Here is a 17686-nt window from a genome sequence, read left to right as displayed (position 1 = left end):
TGTTTCGTATGTCACAGAAGTTTCAGAAAGAAGCAATTGCCTGAGACTTGAGGGAGTAAAAACAGCGAAATGTCAGTAAGTACTTTAGGCTGTTTTGAGATTTGCAGTAAGACCTGAAGTATCTTGATCGTGTAGGAGCTGACAGCGAGACTCTTGTTCTGTCTCTGGAATGCAGGAAGCAAAGATTCCACTTCCAGCAGACAACTTTGAATCCAACCCAAACTGAAAAGCTGTTTTCATCAGAGGGCTGCCTTGGCCTTGGTTGGTTTCTTCAGGCAACCACCAGGACATAAATACATCTTGGATCAGATCCAAAAGGGAGTAAGGAAGAAATCTGAGTCCTTGCCTCCGGAAATGTGTTCTCTAGGCTTGTGAAGTATACCAGAGTAAGTGGAACCATCCACTGTTACTCTGCTGCGGGTATTATGTGAATAAATTCAGATTTCTAGTCTCTCAAGCTATCATGTACGCAGCTCTAAGAGGCTGTGTGCTGTGCTGTTGAGCTGAAACATTAAGTACATCCCTAATACACCAGGAAATTGTCAGTTCTAGGTAGGGGAGGATGAAGATGTACCACTGCTCAGCAATTCTAGGCTGCCTGAAATCTGAGCTTGCTTTTAAAAGTGTGTGGTAGCATCTCTTCATCAGACCTTTAGGAGAAATCTGATTAATGAGCTGATCTTTAAGCCAATGTGTGATCTGTAAAGGGAAAAGGGAGTGAGGGGCTCTTAGAATCTGGGGTCTTGCCAGTGTGTGTGTTCCCACAACTGTTGAGGTTGTGGTGGTGTAGGCATTGCCACTGCTGTGCTGAAACCTAACCTGTAGATCCGGGAAAGAAGCACTTGAAAGTCTGAAGAAGCAAAACTGCTAACATGGGAGGCAGGAATGTTTTCAGTGTGTGTGTCACCTTTGTCCCTAGAAGCCTGAGTATCAACAATCAGACTTTTAACAGAGAGGCCTATGAGCTGGATTCCTGTACAACAGAATGCAGCTGTACTTCTTTAACTCAGAGTGGTGGAGGAACAAACACTTATCAGCAAGGAGCCTGTTCTCTTCTGATGTTCACGAAGAATGATAAGCTGTTCCTTAGGACAGGAATGCCAAACCAGATCTTCCCTTAACTCTTATTAAAGAAGGTCAGCTAAATGCACTTTATCTTATTGCTGCTACTCATTTTTCTCATTGTGTTATGTTGATGGAGCTCTTTGAAATACTCTTACCAGTGAGTTTTCTCTCTGCTGTATTTAAGGTGATAAATTTGCATGAATTATTCCTGTATCAATGCTGTAAACAGTGGAAACCAAAATAAAACTGAATTGGAAAAATATTTATCCTGACGCGTGCAGTGTGTGGAGATACCAAGCCTTCAGTTGTAAGTATAACAGTTACCGAGATGATATAAATTGAAGTAAATTGTGTGTTAGTGATACGCGGATTGACTCCACAGCTCGTTAAAGTTGTAAAGTAGGTATGCTTTATTCAGCGCTGAGGTTCATGGGGATCGTTCCTCCAAAGTATGCACCCCCAGGGTCGTTTTTCCTTTACATTTATTCCCTTAAGGCATACATATGCATTAGATTACTGATACGCCTATACATATTTAGTACCTGTCCCTGCTTCGCATTATAATGAGCTAGAAGGTCCTTTGCGCCTGCGCAGTGCCCCCTCTGGTCATGGGCAGGGGTCTCGAGATGAAGTAAATGAGTCTTCCTCTTCTTAAACTTTTCACCTTTTAATCTTCGCGCATGGTACCTCATCCATAAATCATCAGCTTCTCCCCCTTATCAATAGACCCAGACATTCGCATTTCCTTGTCAGTAGTTACTCATCAGTAGAATCAGGCCTCTGTCTCCTCCCCGTATCAGTAGTCTGTGCCTTGTTCGCTTGGTAAGCATGATCGGTGTTTACAGCAGACAATACTTCTGTTTAAGCAAGGGATTCTTCTCACTCTCTTATACCATCCCCTGTATTTTCCTTTGTACCTTTCATTAACCCTGTGTCAATCCCCCCTTTTCTATAAAGTAAGTAAATTCCTTTACTGTATTATTTATGGCAGAGCTATCCACGTTCTTTCTATGGATTTACAAAGCGATTTTGATAAACATTGTACATTTCATTGACCCTGTATCATCACGGTCAGCAAACACTGTGCCGAGCGCCCGAAGTCACGCTCAGTGGCTGCTCTCGGCTGGTTCCCGGCTGCCCCATCCCTGCAGTGCTCAAGGCCAGGCCGGGCACAGGGCCTTGGGTTGGAACTGGACGGGGTTTAAGGCCCCTTCCACCGCAGCCCCTGCTCCTGTGCTTGTGCTGCGCGGGCCGCTTCCGGGCGTGGATTTCAGACCCGCTCTCGTTTGGCTGCGGGGGGCGCTGGGCTGCGCGGTCCCCTCCTCGCCCCGCAGGAGCTGGGCCGGAGCCGCGGCTCGGTTCCGCCTTGCCCCGGCGCAGCCTTTCCGCGCAGGCCGGCAGCCAAGGGGCGGGCGCAGGCGCGGAGGGGGCGGCTGGAGCGGCCGAGCCGTGGCCGTGGCCGCCCTGGGGCGTCCCGGCGGCGGCTGGAGCAGGCCAGGGAGCCCCGGCGGTGCGCGGAGGTGGGCCCGGGACGGCGGAGTCGGAGCGCCCGCAGCTCCGGGGCCGCTCGGCCCGGCGAGACTCGGGCTCCGCGCAGCGCTGCAGGGGGGGGTTCAGCGGCTCTGTGCGGCGGCCGGGCCTGGCGAGGGAAGGGGAGGCTGGCGGTGCCCGGGGCCGCCCCCCGTTGCAGCGCGTGTGCGCAGGAGCAGCTCCCGGAAGCTCCGTTCGGGAGCCGGCTCTCTTCAGTCCGGTACGGCGGCGGTGGGAGTCTTGGCTCCGGGGACAGCCGCCGGTTCCTTTTAGCTGCGGGAAGTTAAGCTCCTTTTCACGCGGATTCGGACTAAAGCAGTTTGAGTTCCTGGGTCTGAGCACGAAGGACTAAGAGCTTGCGATCGATGGTGCTAAGAGTGCGTCTCATCTGGTAGAACTCTTCCGGAAAGTCCCTTGGCTGATGTTACGGTCAGAGTGCTTGCTTTCCGATGAGCAATGATGAGAGGATGCTCTTGGCATTGCCCTGTGAGAACTTGTTTGGTTCAAATAGGCTCAGATTTAGTGCCTCAAGGCTGGCGTGTCTATTTTATGCCCAGTAGTGCATCTCTCGCTATAAATATATATAAAATATATATATAAAATATATGTATTGTAGTTTTATTGTTAGCACTGCGCTTCGTTCCAGCCAGTGCTGTTGTACAGGACTTGCATTTATTTCCTCATGTCCAGTTGCCCAGGCAGCAGGCCCAGAAACAAATGGGATGAATTTTGGAGAAGGGTTTAGGGATCCTTTGGGATATAAGGTCCTGGAGAAGCACGGAGTCATCTTGAGGATATAATTGATTACTCCAGGCAAAAGCAATGGGGGGGGGGGGGGGGGGGAAGGGGTAGGTTTAGTTTTCTTAATTAAACCAGCGCTTTCTGCTAATTTAGAGGAGGTGGTGGTGGTGTCACCATGTTGAACAGTGTGACAGCTTACCCCTCAAACTAAATATGTATCTATCTTTCTGTCTATCTGTCTGTCTATCTATCTATTATCTTACTGTTTATCTTTCTGTCTTTCTATCTATCTATCTATCTATCTATCTATCTATCTATCTATCATCTGTCTTTTTCTTCCCCCTCTCCCAGTAATGGCCTGAGCCCTAGTCCTGAGTCATAATTGAGCCTTTTGGAGTCTTCCTTCCAGAAGTGGAGGACAGTTTGGACTCAATATTTCTTTTGGATGTAGTAAATACATTCCTATTCCTTACTCGTATTTTGGACTTTTGAGCATCCTGCTGGTATCCCAGTGTAAATTTGGACGCTTGTAAAGCACATTCAAGCAGAATAAGGCTGTTCTAAATGTCAGCCTCTGAATCAAATGCCTTTTATTTAGCTTTGTGATGTGAGTTTTTTCAGGTTTAGTGTTTGTGAAAGTCTCTTGTCTCTGCTCAGTCAGCTGCAAGGTTTTGGGTGCAAACTATTTGCCAGTCCATCTGAGGGAAGTATGCAGGGTGCTAGTCCTTAGCATAAAGAGCTTTGAGACTGGCTGGTTTCTCAGGAGCAGTGATCAACACTCCCAGTGATCCAGCAGCTGTTTGTGGTTTTCATAAGAAGTCCCCTGCAAGTGGTTTCTCCTGGGACTGCTCCTTCCCTTCATGCTTCCATTGATGTTGTTCACCCTTCCTCTGGCTTTAGAGTGAAACGTCTTCACAGGATGGAGATAGAGCACCTGCAGAGGCTGCGTGAGGCCAACCAGGACCTTCTGCAAAGGCTCAGAATGAAGCAGGAAGAGATCAGAAAAAGGCTTCCCAGCAAGGCATCTCTTGATAGCAGAACAGCTCCTGAAAGCTCTGTCCCCTTGCCCACAAGAAGGGTATGTGTTGTGTCTGTGCCAGAAGTGCTGGGAAGCAAATGGACCTTCTCTGAAAGACAGCAGCTCTGTCTATGGAGTGATGCTCTAAAGGAGGGAGGCAGATGGACTCGGACGAGCTGGTAGAAAGTAGAATGTGGAACATGGAGACAGAAAAACAGCTGTTTGTTGCTTATCCTGTGGTCTCCACCGTGTTCTTGCAAAGGGGTCAGAGATCAATCAGTTCGTGCCCAAGGAATGGAGGTTTCTTAATCTAAGATAGGAATGAACTTTGTGGAACATCATCTTTTTATTTCTTCTAAGCACAAAGGCTGAAAGTTTAAGTGTTCCTCAGCTTGGGAAGAGCTGCATTTGTCTGGAAGTGGATCCCTTCCTTACTTTCTCCAGGCACTTAAATAATGTCTCATGAATTCTATAGGGGTTTGCTTTTTTTCCCCACAGGAATATGAGGGGGTGAGCAGACTAGAGCGAGAGGTTGATTTTCTGTTACTGAGTGAAGTGTCCTAGCAAAAGGTGTGTGTAATCTGAATGATGCCATGTGGTATAAGAATCTCTCTCCTTACAGAAGACAAATCCAACTGATGGTGTGGAGCCTACAGCTGACCCTGCAGTGTTGGTGTCTGTGGAACCTGGAGCTTGCGCAGCCAGAGCAGCCCTCTGTTCATGCCTTAAACACAGCAGCAGTGACAGGGGGGTACAGCAACAACAAGCGAAGATGCAGGAAGCAGTAGGTTTGGATTCCAGCTTTCGTGGGAAAGAGAAGAATGTTGTGCCAGTGACTGCAGTCATTACCTGTGGTAGAGAAACCTCTGAAGCGGAGAGGGGTGGCTATGCTCAAGGAAGTCCAGAGAAAGCATCCTTCCCTCTGGGACATGGGGAGAACAGAAAGCAGTCTGCTCTGCTAGATGGCTTCCATGAGAAGAAGCAAGTTGAGGGTGGTCTGGCCTCATCACTGAGCAGCAGCCAAGGTGAAGAGACCAGCAAGCAGCATGTGGTTGTTAGAGAGCCTGTAGTTCATGAATCAGTCTTGCTGACATCTCAGTCCCAAGAGTCAAAGGTAAATGGGGTTTTTGCTTATTTTCATCAGTCAACAGAAGGATGGGAGGGAAAGGCTCAGGAGAACATTGCTTGCTCTGTTCTCACCATGCAAATTGGAAGCTGGGGTCAGAGCTGTTCCCAGCCGTAGCAGCTGGGGGCTTGTGGCAGTTTGTTCAGGCCCTACTTTCTTCAGCCCTTGAACTGAAGACTGCAGCACTTCACTGTGAGACTCCTTGTCCTCTGTGTATGTGATTCGCCTCTCGGGAAGAACAGCCTGGCGTGGTGCTGCTGCCACATAGCTTGTTTCCATAGGTGTGGAGGGCAGGTTATGGCTGTGATCTTCCTCCAGGCCAGCAGAGGTGGCCTGATGTTAGGGCTGTGTGATGCAGGGAGGATTTTGTTTAAGGCCCTGACAAATTCTGCCTTTCCTTGGGCAAGTGGCCTGCCTCCTCTTTCTGTTTGGTGACTTGAGAAAACAAAGGGCTGCTACTGGTAGAAGAATAGATAGAATCCAGCCACAAAGTAAGCCACAGCTGTCCCCTTTGAACAGCTGTCTCCTAAGCTGTATCTTTGAATGTCTGCTAGTTGTCTTATGGATTGTTTTCTTCCCAGAAGAAAGCTGGTCACATCACTTTTGAGCCTGATGCTGAAGAATGTATAATACCTGTGAGCACCTGGTCCGTGCGTCCTTTCCTGGGCTACGACTGGATTGCAGGTGAGTCCTAAACGTGAAGCGAAGCTCTCAGTATGTTGTAATATGACAACTTCAAGCACAGTTTACGGCCACTCTAAGTTTAGGTGCGGCAGAACTGCAGCCCTAGAGCCCATGTAGAAGGTCTCAGCAGAGGAGCTGCAGTTTTGTCAGATGCCATTCCTTGTCCAGTGCATCCCTGGAATGGTGATGTGGCAGTGGAATGGGAAGCCAGGCAGCAAATGTAAAAGCTGAGTGAGGTCAGAGGGGATACCAAGTAACTGAAATGAATGAATGCAGTAATGGACCCAAATCACGCAGTAAATCTCTGGCTTGACACGATGGCGTGTTTTTCTTAGTATTCATTTCGGTGCTTGAGAGCTTTGCTTTGGCTGTTTTGTGTGAGGTTTGCGTGGGTGCTTTTCCATGTGTGGTAAATCCTTGACCTTTTCTCTTTCCTTGGCACTCTCAGGACTCCTCGATACAAGCCCTTCAGCAGCAGAAAAATCTGACCAGTACTTTGCTGAGCTGCACGAGTTCCGACAGGTCAATAGAGAAGAATGTGTTCATGAGCAGCGCCCAGAGTAAGTGGGTGTGCGGGAAGGGCTGAAGCAGCAATGTGTCTCTTTAGAGAAAGGAGGAGTAGAGTCTGACTGTAGTGGGAAATGGTAAGGGTGGCTTTGTAGAACTTTATTTCCCTCCCAGTCGGAGATGCGTGTTTTGAAAAGGTAGGGCTGTTCAGAGAGCCTGCCCCCTGACACTGATTTGTTTGCATATTCTTTAGGCCCAGGGCTCTGGACTACGTAGATCCTGAACGAGAACCAGATGCGATAACCAGTTCCCATAAGTGTAAGATCGTATTTCCTCCTAATCTAATTTCTGTGAACAGACAACTGAGCAGACTTTGCCTGTCATTCTGAGGAAGCCCTGCATCGTGCAAGGCAGGGAAGAATGTGTTATTTTTAGGTGCAGCTTCTAAACCACATTCAGTTTCCTCCTCCAAAGATACTTGAGTCTCCTAAGGATCCCCTCTCTGTCAGTGTCATCTTACTTTGTCAGGGTTTCTTGTAATTGGCCGATGTTGGGGAGGTTGAAGTTCTGGTTTTGTTTTTTAGGAACTTATTTGGGGACAGGAAATGCAAAAGATATTTCAGGAAAAGCAGCTCTTTCTGTAGCATGCGTGTGTGACCCTGGTGAAAGACGGCTTTGTTGAGTGGATTGAGAAGCCTTCTGACAAGCGATAGCAATAGCTATTGTTTAGCTATTCCTAATGGCAGCAATAACTACCATGATGGTGTGTTACTCTGTGGCAGGTGTTTACTGTTACCGCTTATACCAGCGCCTCTTCCCTGTCCCTGTGGATTCAGAGTCTGCCTGCCCCGTGTGTAAGATCCCACGTACTCACTGGCCTCCAGAGAAACTGGGAGAGCCAGCCTATGTCAGGTAACTAAGAATTACTGCTTTGTGATATTCAGAATTCAAGGAAACTGTAGGGAAGAAGAAGCTGATGATGTGAGGGGGATTACAGTGCCACATTGCTCTGTTCATGGTTGCTGTTCTCTCTCTCTTGCTTGAAAACTTCTCACTGATCTTTTCCGTAAGCAGAAACGGTTTTGAAGTCAGTGAGAAATGCATGTTTTGTCTGAATTTGCTCCAGAATCTGAATTCTGTACATGTTAAGTGTCTAACGCTCTAATCCAAAACTGTTTCACTTGGTTCGCTTTGGGATTAGACCCTTGGGTTCTGAGTGGGGCAGGTATGCAAATTTCCTTTGACTTGTGGAAAGTGTAGGCAATGACTTCCATTCTGTGGCTGCAGGGTCAGCATTCCCAGGTCTACCCTTATGCCTGCCTACAAGCACAAAGCCCATCGGAGGAAGAGCTTTGAACCAGAAGACAGCCTAGCGTTACCTTCGGTAAGTTGCTGTCTTCTTATTGATACTGATGGCCCAGCCCCGGTTGTACATTGTTGTACAGCACAAGAAGGAAGGAGAATCTGGGACTCATCCCCCTGGCAGGGCTTCCACTAAAAGTTCTGATCTGTGTCACTGAGATAGCAAGGAAAACCAGTGGTGTGTGCTTCCGAGTTCAAACCTTTGTGCAACTGACATAAAGTATATGACACTGAGAAAAAGTGCCATATGGAGCTGTATACTTCTGAGGCATGATTCAGCTGACTTATTTCAGGCATTGACATTTCAGCACGATGGCCCAGACCTTAAGAGTGCCTGTGTTTCTTTCCACAGATGTTAGGGAGTCTCAAAGACAAGTTTCTGTGAAGTATTCGCAGTGTATTGCACATGGGCCAGGCAGAATCAGTAGTGGCAAGGGTGGGTTTAAAACTTGTATTAAGTAGAGTTGGTCTTGTGTTCCAGCCACAAGGCAATGCTGCAGGCAGTATTAGTAATCAGACCTAGCCCTGGCCTAGACGTTTCCAGGGAAGACGTAGGAAGAAGCCTGATTTTGAGGTTTAGGGAACTGGACAAGTGGAGATGGGTTCAGAGAGACCGTTTGACTGATTCACACAGCAGGAGATGGGTTTAGAAATAATTAGTGGAAGGTGGAAGAGGGGACGCCTGTGCGGTTCTGCTTCATTAGAGATTTCTTCTCTATCCTGCTAGTCCAAATTAATTACTTGCTTAAACCTCCCTGCGCAGAAGTTATTGTGTAGAACTAACAGGCCACAATGGATTAAAAAGGGTAAAGCACTGCAATGCAGCACTCCTGTCTCTTCACAGCACTGCCTGGCTGGCTGGAAAAATATCATCTCTAGCAGCAACCCCATGCTCAGCAGTTTGGATCTGCGAGCTTCCCTGGAAGAGACGCCTCCTCACCATCCTCACCTGGTAAGTGTAGCCTGTTCAGTGCCCCTAGAGATGCTGTGGATTGCACAGACGGGAATTGCAATCCTGTCTCTCTAAAGGGCATCCTAATCATCAGTGGCTGAGCGAGTGAAAATGCCTGGAAGATTTTCTCCCCATCTCCGTAGGGAAACATTTTCCTTTGCTGCTGTGTAAACTACACAAAACAGCGCAGACACAAACCAGCAAATGGAGCTGGAGAACTGGCAGAAGCCTCTTCAGCTCCCCAGTCTTCATCAAATGGGAAAAGTGTGGTATTCCATTAATACCCTCTTCATTTGGATTCCAGAACTTGGTGTCCAGAGTGTCAGGAGGAACCAGAACTGACCAGCTTCTGAGCCTGACCCACTTGGCACACTTGAGATTGAGCAGTGCTTCTCGGCAGAGGGGGAGCGAACCAAACCTGGCCACTAGAGAGCAGCTCCAGATTTAAACGCGACTGCCTCAACTCTGAACCCCTGACTTGATTGTCCTGGTGACGGGAAACCTCTATTTGGATAAAAACAAATCTTTGAATGGATTTTTAACTAGTTTTCATAGTCATGCATGTACAGGAGCAACCAATGCACGTATATGGGAGTTTGTACATTCAACTATGTTTTTTTCCTTTCTTTCTTTGCTTTTTGCAGCTACTTCTAAGCAGATGCGTGAGCTGCCCTCCCTAGGGCTGGATGAAGGGATGTGTACAGGATGGCTAACTAGTACTGTTACCGTTAGGATGGCTGTAGCAACAGAGTTCATCTGCCACCTCAACTAAATAAACCAGAAGTGTAATGTTAACTCTGGATGCCAGGGTGAGGAATGGGCCTGTGGATGGCCCGGTTCAGTGGAACGCATACAAGTATGTCCATTTCCAAATGTTGGGAACATGACACATAACTTGGTAATGCCTTAAACTTGAGTTACTCAGTAATTTAGGTTACAGAAGTGCAGTTTCTTTGCAGTGCCGTGTCTGAGGATGCATTACATCCAAGTGTTTATGAATGTGGAGAAAGTAAAACGAGACTTTCTTTACCAAAAAGCCATGTCATGCCTTAAGGTATTTGCAAATTCTGCTTGCCTCAGAAAGCTTTTCCAAGCTTTTTGAGGATAAACCAAGAAACATTTTGGAGCTTTGAAACTGTGCCAAAAGAAAATATAACATAGAATGTGATTTGTTTAAACTTTATAGACTGGTCTTACTTTCCTTGTCTAAAAACAATAAACCTGATGTTTCATTTTGCTTTGAATAAGCCTGAAACAGCAATTCTTGCGACAGACTTATTTCTGGGAGCTAATTCTGGGAAGGAATTGGGATCATACCAATGATATTTTCAGCTTCTTGGCAGTCACTGTTATTTATATATCAAATATTAGTTATTAAATCAAGTGTATGAATAGACTTTAAGATTGAAAATATTGCTATAAAGAAGTGAATCCAGTGACTGTAAAGCACTGGGTGCCAAGTACTCTAGCAAATTAAACTGCAAGGTTTTTACTCCCTTGCCTTCAAACCCCAAACTTTGGAAGTCATAAAAATCAGGCACTTCAAAACCAGAAAATGTCACGAGTAGTTTTGCTTGAACGTGTGTATAATAAAGTTCCTTCTACAGCATTACTACTACATTACAGTATTACTACCGTAATATACCGTATTACGGTATACTACATTACAGTATTACTACTTTACTAGGCTGTCACTGTTTGCAGCTCAATAAATAGACAATGGGCATGTGTTAAAGAGACTTTCCCTCATGGCGCAGCTGAGTCTCTGCATTCTCTTGCTCATGATATCGAGCACCATTTGACTAACCGCTGACTTACGGGACCTCCTCTGATCCCATCTCAGCTTCACGCTCCACACACATCATCAGCACAGATCGAAGCTTAACCTAAGCACTAACTAAGCTTGGCATTAACTAAATTAGCTAAAATAGAAAATGCCAAGCAACCTTGGTTTTGGGCATTGCTACCTTTAGCACCTAAACCAAAAGGAGATTTGAATGTTAGAGACAGATGCATGTAATCAAATAAAATAGCATGAGTAACAATAGAATGTCTGTAGGGGTTTTCCCCTTCTTGTTCTAATAGACATTGTCCTCTGAGGGAAGAGCAGAGAAATCAGGGAGTGTTGTTTGCTTTATATGTTCTGCTGATTTTTGTTTTAATGTTACCTTAACATAGGATTATCTTCTAGGAAATACAGGCAAAATGTAGAGGACAATAGAGTGAGTTTGTTATAAAACTGAGGTGCTTCTTCCAGTTACTGATAGGGCTTCTTTGGGAAAGCCCCTTTCATCGGATTTGAAAGCAAATCACATAAGGTCTGAAATGAATGCATTCACTTAAAAATGGATGCAGGCTGGAACGTTCCTATGCAACCCAGCCTCTTCACCCTTTTCATTGCTGTTGCTTTTATTGCAGACTTACAATGGCATTGTGTGATGTAACAGCCTTTCCAAAAAAGCCAGCAGCAACAATAAGCACTTTCCACTTCCCATTCTTTTAAATATCTGGTTCAAGTGGGAATGAATTTAAGAAGTCCGAAGAAGGATGGCGGTGGGAAGCCTGGTTTCACTTTGGCTGTGTGAGATGGATTCATTCTTCTGAGGAGCAATGGTATCCTCCTACTGCAGCCTTTGCCTCAGTGGGAATTTCTTTCTCTTTCTTTCTGTTTTCCTTTGTTTCTTTCGTTTATTTCTTCCTTCCTTCCTTCCTTGCCTGCGGTGCGTGCTCCCCTCCCTCCTTCCCTCGCTTTTTTCATTTTACTATTTATTTTCATTATTTCACCATGTTATTTCATTTTTCCCTCTCCTCTTCCCTTTCCTCTTCCCTCTCCTTTTCCCTCTCCTTTCACTTTTCCATGGTTTCATTTCAGGATTTCAGTCTATTTCATTCGAAGAAGTTAGTTTTTTTTTTTTTTTTTACAGAAAGAATCAAATTGTAACAAAGAAGAAGAAAGCAGAACAACAACAAAAAGCCCCCTCGGTTGGTTTAAAGAGTCGTGTCATGGACAGCGTCATGGATTTTCCACCGCTCCCTCAGGGTTCTGAGCACCACATCTGGCATGTGGGAAATTCTGTTGACCTTGATCTTCAGGCCCAGGTTGATCAGGCACAAAAGAAACCTGCAGAAATCAGCATTGAAGTATTGTTTGTGTAAGAATGCAGGGTCCACAAAGGACTGCATAAGCCTTCTTCAAGATGAGGCTGCTTAGGGCCTATCTGGCATACCTTCCTTGTTTTAGGAGGTGATGAAGTAGGAGATAAACTCCCACATCTCCTCTTGCGTGAACTGCTCGCCTGCGAACATGGGGACTGTTTTGCACTTGGACTTAGACTCTGGTTTTCTGATTTCTCTGTCGTCATCACTTTTCTTTCGGATTCAGATGTTGCGCTTTCATGTTCCTGCAAAATCAGTAATACAAAGTCAGTACTGCAAAATACATCACCCAGGCACATGTTCTTATTACAGCATCAGTTTCTCTACATATTCCACGTGCTCAAGGTAGCTAAGCTGCCCAGTATCTGATTTAATTTCCGTATTTCTACACTTTAGAGGTTCTTTATTTTGGTATAATTAGCTATCAAACATAGGGAGGCTCTCAGTTATGACTGTAAGACAGCACAGCTTAAGCACTGTCTTCTGATGGTGGCATCAAACCAGCTTGAGCTAATGAGGAAACTGATTTTACTTCCAACAATTGGGCTTCCTTCTCCTGTAAGAGCAAATATATTTGAAGTAGCCTGGCTTGCTGTGAGCGACAAGAAGAGATGGAAGATGGGGGTCATCGGCAGGCATCATTTTGGAGAGAAGTGAAAAGCAAAACCCCAAGAACTTTGTAATAGTTCCACAGTCTGGAAGAGCGTTTTGAAATCTAAAACCCCAACCTATCCCATAGTCTCAGCTCAGAAAATCCTCTTGCCCGTGTACAAAGGTCAGATACTTCATTATTAACGTGCTAAATTGTCAGACAGCAGCAGACAATGACAACTGCATGTATCACCGTCTGCTCACGCAGCAGGCATACAAACTTACTGATTTCTTTGGGCGCTTGTATTTTGCAAGGATGCTGTGAAAGTCCAGGTTTGCAGGCAGGGGTTTAATTGGCCAAGCTGGATCTAACACGTGGACTTTAATATCAAGTACAAGTAGTTTGTTCACAGGAAAAAGACCGTTCCATGTAGAGCGTAATTGGAATAAACATTTCTTAGTCTTTGCATCCACCTGAAACAATCAGACAATTGTAGGGCTTGTTAAGGGAATAGAAAACAATTTCTTGGTCTTTTCTGTAGAACTAAAGATTTCATCTATTTGCTGTCTCTAGGAGCAGTCTGCCATTTTAACACCTTGCTCCACAGAACTTGTAAGCAGTGCAGGTCATACATCTATACCCACAGACTGAGGAACAGGAGCTCGAATGTGGACTTGTTGTTTCAAGGCTATTTGAAGGTTTTATTGCACATCACCATTCTCTGAAAACTTTCTTTCAACTATTTCCTTAGCAAAGGTCTCATTTTCCTTGCCCAATTCTGTGGGGAAAAAAACCAGCCCAGTAACAAAACTATTGGAGGGCAAAAGGGAAGGAGGCTTCACAACTGCTCTGGGCACCCCATCCCAGTGCTCAGTCACCCTCTCAGTAAGTGAGTGCTTCCCCAAGTTCAGGTGGACCTTCCTGCCTTCGAGTTTATGCCCGTCGCTTCTTAAAGCATTGAAGATAGGGCAGCGGAACAAGAAAACCACAAATGGAAAACATGTATGTCCTGCCAGGAACAACTGCTGCTGAGATTGCAGAATTTATCTGAAACTGTGCATACCTGTGCAAACACAGAGGAGAATATTAAAGGTAGGTTTTTAGCAAATTCAGGCAGATAGGCCCCTCCCACGTTCTTGACGATGGAATCCATGAGGTAGAGGACTGGCAGTTTCTGTGATGGAGGAGCCTGGAGTAAGGAGAAGAAACTGATGTGGGTCTTCCATCGCGAGACATGCTGCTCTCCCAGAGCTTTTGGTGGGATGAGTCCCAAACCCTCTACTACTATGAACAGGGGGGAGGGCCCTGGCCCTCCTGGGAGTCCCCTGCCCACTTAACTGTCTCTCCTTGTCCCTTCTACATTCCTCCTCCTCCTGCGAACCCTGTGCCTCGTGCTGCCTGTCTCGTCCTGTGCTCCTCAGCACTCCATCTCCCCTGTGCCCTTCCTCCTAGCCCCTAAGGCCACCCATGCCTGGTGCCCCAGCTGGTCCCTCCAGCAATATGGGTACGAGTAGTAGTCAGTGGCATATAAAAACCTTGGTGATCTGCGCCTCAATGAGGCACACAATGTCCTTGGTGTAGCTCATGTTCTCCTCGGCCAGGATGCTCAGGACATTGATGCGTCGCTTGCTATTGCGTGTCAGCTGCACCAGCAATGACTGGTACGTGCGTTTCACGTCTTTCCAGGCCTTGCCGTTGCCCCTGCTGCTCTCTGGGGCCAACATGCTGCTCTGAATGGGTCTGCACCAGGACACAACCCACAGACCGAGAGCTTTCGATGCCCTAACGCCGCGGCGGCACTACAGAAGCCTCCCTCGCACCCAGTGAGTTTATTGTGAGGATGGGGCCCGTTGCCTTGGAAACCTCATCTTGTTCCCTCACTGCGCGCTGATTGGCCAGCGACCCTCTGCTCAGCCCATGATTGGCTCGTCCGTCAGAGCAGCAGCCTCTGGCTGCCTAGGACCATCTTCCTCTGCTTGGCTCCTGGGCTAAAGCCCCCTTCTTGCACCAGTGTCCTGACTCTGCTGGCGCTTCCCTCCTCCGCTGCTCCTCAACTGCTCTGCCTCTCCCTACACCCTTCCCTCTCGCCCCGACCTTTACTGGCTTCCTCGTGCAATCCGGTCTTTCCGCCAGGCCCTCAGCTGGGACTGTGTGGCCTCACCAGCGCTTGGGTTGGCTGCTGATGTGGCGATGTTGCCGTGCGCGGCTCTGCCCTGCCATCGCCACAGGGTCAGCTTTCGTGGTGGATGTCAATGAACATGGGATGGATGACAGTTAATAGGGATGTCAGGGGCCGCATAGACTGCACCAGCTATACTAGCATCTGTTTCATTTCTAGCTGAGCGAGCTCGATTTGCTAACTTTCAACCAAGAGTCCAAAAAGAGCTGGCTGAGCTCTTCCAGTGGTCTGTGACTCAGCTGAGCATGCTGGGGGAACTCAGTACAGTTACTGAGTTCCAAGCACTGTACTGTGTTTCAGCACCTTCTACAAACCCCCTTCCAATGTCACTCTACAATCACATGAGTGTGGTGAGTCCTAAGAATAATACTAATACAACTCTTGATGCTGCCTGTGAAGGAAGGTCCCGTTCCACCTAGCCCTTCTTTTCATGGGGACACTTGTGTTATTGGTAAACTGGATGATACTGTCCCCTTTGCAGCATGTTCTCTTACATAGTCCAGAACTTCCAGTTCTTGTGGCACAGCTCAGCTTTATTCACACGATAAAGTAGTATTAAACAGTTATCATCTGGCTGGTTTTACTTTTGTGACATCATATCATTCCCAGTAGACTCTTACATAAAGAGTCACAATGGGCTGAGGATACATAACATGGCAATGGTCTCTTTAAGAATCCATTACAGTGGCTGGGGTGAGATGCCATTCCATACTGTCAGGTTACACTTACGTGGAGCAGATGTTCTGCACACAGATGTGTTCATTTGCTGAGAGTGTAACATCTTGCTAAATAAAAATGAAACAACTTTTCATTATGTTTCATATGTCATGAATAATAATTATTTACAATATTATTAATTAGTAATTATCAATTAATTAATTATAATAATCATTATTGCTATTTGTTATTTTTGTGCTTTATAGAAAATGGGCATGTGTTAAAGAGACTTTCCCTCATGGCCTAGCTGAGTCTCTGCATTCTCTTGCTCATGATATCGAGCACCATTTGACTAACCGCTGACTTACGGGACCTCCTCTGATCCCATCTCAGCTTCACGCTCCACACACATCATCAGCACAGATCGAAGCTTAACCTAAGCACTAACTAAGCTTGGCATTAACTAAATTAGCTAAAATAGAAAATGCCAAGCAACCTTGGTTTTGGGCATTGCTACCTTTAGCACCTAAACCAAAAGGAGATTTGAATGTTAGAGACAGATGCATGTAATCAAATAAAATAGCATGAGTAACAATAGAATGTCTGTAGGGGTTTTCCCCTTCTTGTTCTAATAGACATTGTCCTCTGAGGGAAGAGCAGAGAAATCAGGGAGTGTTGTTTGCTTTATATGTTCTGCTGATTTTTGTTTTAATGTTACCTTAACATAGGATTATCTTCTAGGAAATACAGGCAAAATGTAGAGGACAATAGAGTGAGTTTGTTATAAAACTGAGGTGCTTCTTCCAGTTACTGATAGGGCTTCTTTGGGAAAGCCCCTTTCATAAGGTCTGAAATGAATGCATTCACTTAAAAATGGATGCAGGCTGGAACGTTCCTATGCAACCCAACCTCTTCACCCTTTTCATTGCTGTTGCTTTTATTGCAGACTTACAATGGCATTGTGGACAAGTTCCTGTGTGATGTACTGTAGGTTACCCTGCTCTTGCAGGGGGGTTGGACTAGATGATCTTTTTAGGTCCCTTCCAACCCTTGGGATTCTGTGATTCTGTGATTCTGTGATTCTGTGTGATGTAACAGCCTTTCCAAAAAAGCCAGCAGCAACAATAAGCACTTTCCACTTCCCATTCTTTTAAATATCTGGTTCAAGTGGGAATGAATTTAAGAAGTCCGAAGAAGGATGGCGGTGGGAAGCCTGGTTTCACTTTGGCTGTGTGAGATGGATTCATTCTTCTGAGGAGCAATGGTATCCTCCTACTGCAGCCTTTGCCTCAGTGGGAATTTCTTTCTCTTTCTTTCTGTTTTCCTTTGTTTCTTTCGTTTATTTCTTCCTTCCTTCCTTCCTTGCCTGCGGTGCGTGCTCCCCTCCCTCCTTCCCTCGCTTTTTTCATTTTACTATTTATTTTCATTATTTCACCATGTTATTTCATTTTTCCCTCTCCTCTTCCCTCTCCTCTTCCCTCTCCTTTTCCCTCTCCTCTTCCCTCTCCTTTTCCCTCTCCTTTCACTTTTCCATGGTTTCATTTCAGGATTTCAGTCTATTTCATTCGAAGAAGTTAGTTTAATTTTTTTTTTTTTACAGAAAGAATCAAATTGTAACAAAGAAGAAGAAAGCAGAACAGCAACAAAAAGCCCCCTCGGTTGGTTTAAAGAGTCGTGTCATGGACAGCGTCATGGATTTTCCACCGCTCCCTCAGGGTTCTGAGCACCACATCTGGCATGTGGGAAATTCTGTTGACCTTGATCTTCAGGCCCAGGTTGATCAGGCACAAAAGAAACCTGCAGAAATCAGCATTGAAGTATTGTTTGTGTAAGAATGCAGGGTCCACAAAGGACTGCATAAGCCTTCTTCAAGATGAGGCTGCTTAGGGCCTATCTGGCATACCTTCCTTGTTTTAGGAGGTGATGAAGTAGGAGATAAACTCCCACATCTCCTCTTGCGTGAACTGCTCGCCTGCGAACATGGGGACTGTTTTGCACTTGGACTTAGACTCTGGTTTTCTGATTTCTCTGTCGTCATCACTTTTCTTTCGGATTCAGATGTTGCGCTTTCATGTTCCTGCAAAATCAGTAATACAAAGTCAGTACTGCAAAATACA

At 46.0% G+C, this 17686-nt stretch overlaps 2 protein-coding genes across 12 annotated transcripts in view; both read left to right on the top strand.

Moving 5' to 3' along the window:
• MFN2 (mitofusin 2) overlaps positions 1–1327 on the top strand; it is a 13765-nt gene extending 12438 nt beyond the window's left edge. The window contains exon 20 of the transcript XR_010616364.1: positions 1250–1327. The gene's annotated coding sequence lies outside the window, so the exon portion shown is untranslated. The remainder of the gene's footprint in view (positions 1–1249) is intronic.
• LOC136022864 (migration and invasion-inhibitory protein-like) lies at positions 1282–17686 on the top strand. Of its 11 annotated transcripts, none has more exons than XM_065696729.1 (13): positions 2496–2815; positions 4237–4414; positions 4977–5468; positions 6062–6164; positions 6613–6724; positions 6925–6989; positions 7454–7583; positions 7959–8055; positions 8878–8985; positions 9630–9737; positions 9812–11598; positions 11910–13825; positions 17170–17686. In XM_065696729.1, exons 2-10 carry the CDS (start codon positions 4256–4258, stop codon positions 9663–9665), a joined length of 1302 nt encoding a protein of 433 aa, XP_065552801.1. In that variant the 5' UTR covers positions 2496–2815; positions 4237–4255; the 3' UTR covers positions 9666–9737; positions 9812–11598; positions 11910–13825; positions 17170–17686. The 11 variants fall into 11 exon arrangements, with proteins under 11 accessions (XP_065552792.1, XP_065552801.1, XP_065552798.1 ...); XM_065696726.1 differs by having other exon boundaries at positions 9290–9794; positions 11404–11598; XM_065696724.1 differs by having other exon boundaries at positions 9290–9841; positions 11404–11598.

This window comes from Lathamus discolor, chromosome 16 (assembly GCF_037157495.1).
Source record: "Lathamus discolor isolate bLatDis1 chromosome 16, bLatDis1.hap1, whole genome shotgun sequence".
Taxonomy (NCBI): domain Eukaryota; kingdom Metazoa; phylum Chordata; class Aves; order Psittaciformes; family Psittacidae; genus Lathamus; species Lathamus discolor.
This window is presented reverse-complemented; position numbering and strand designations above follow the sequence as displayed.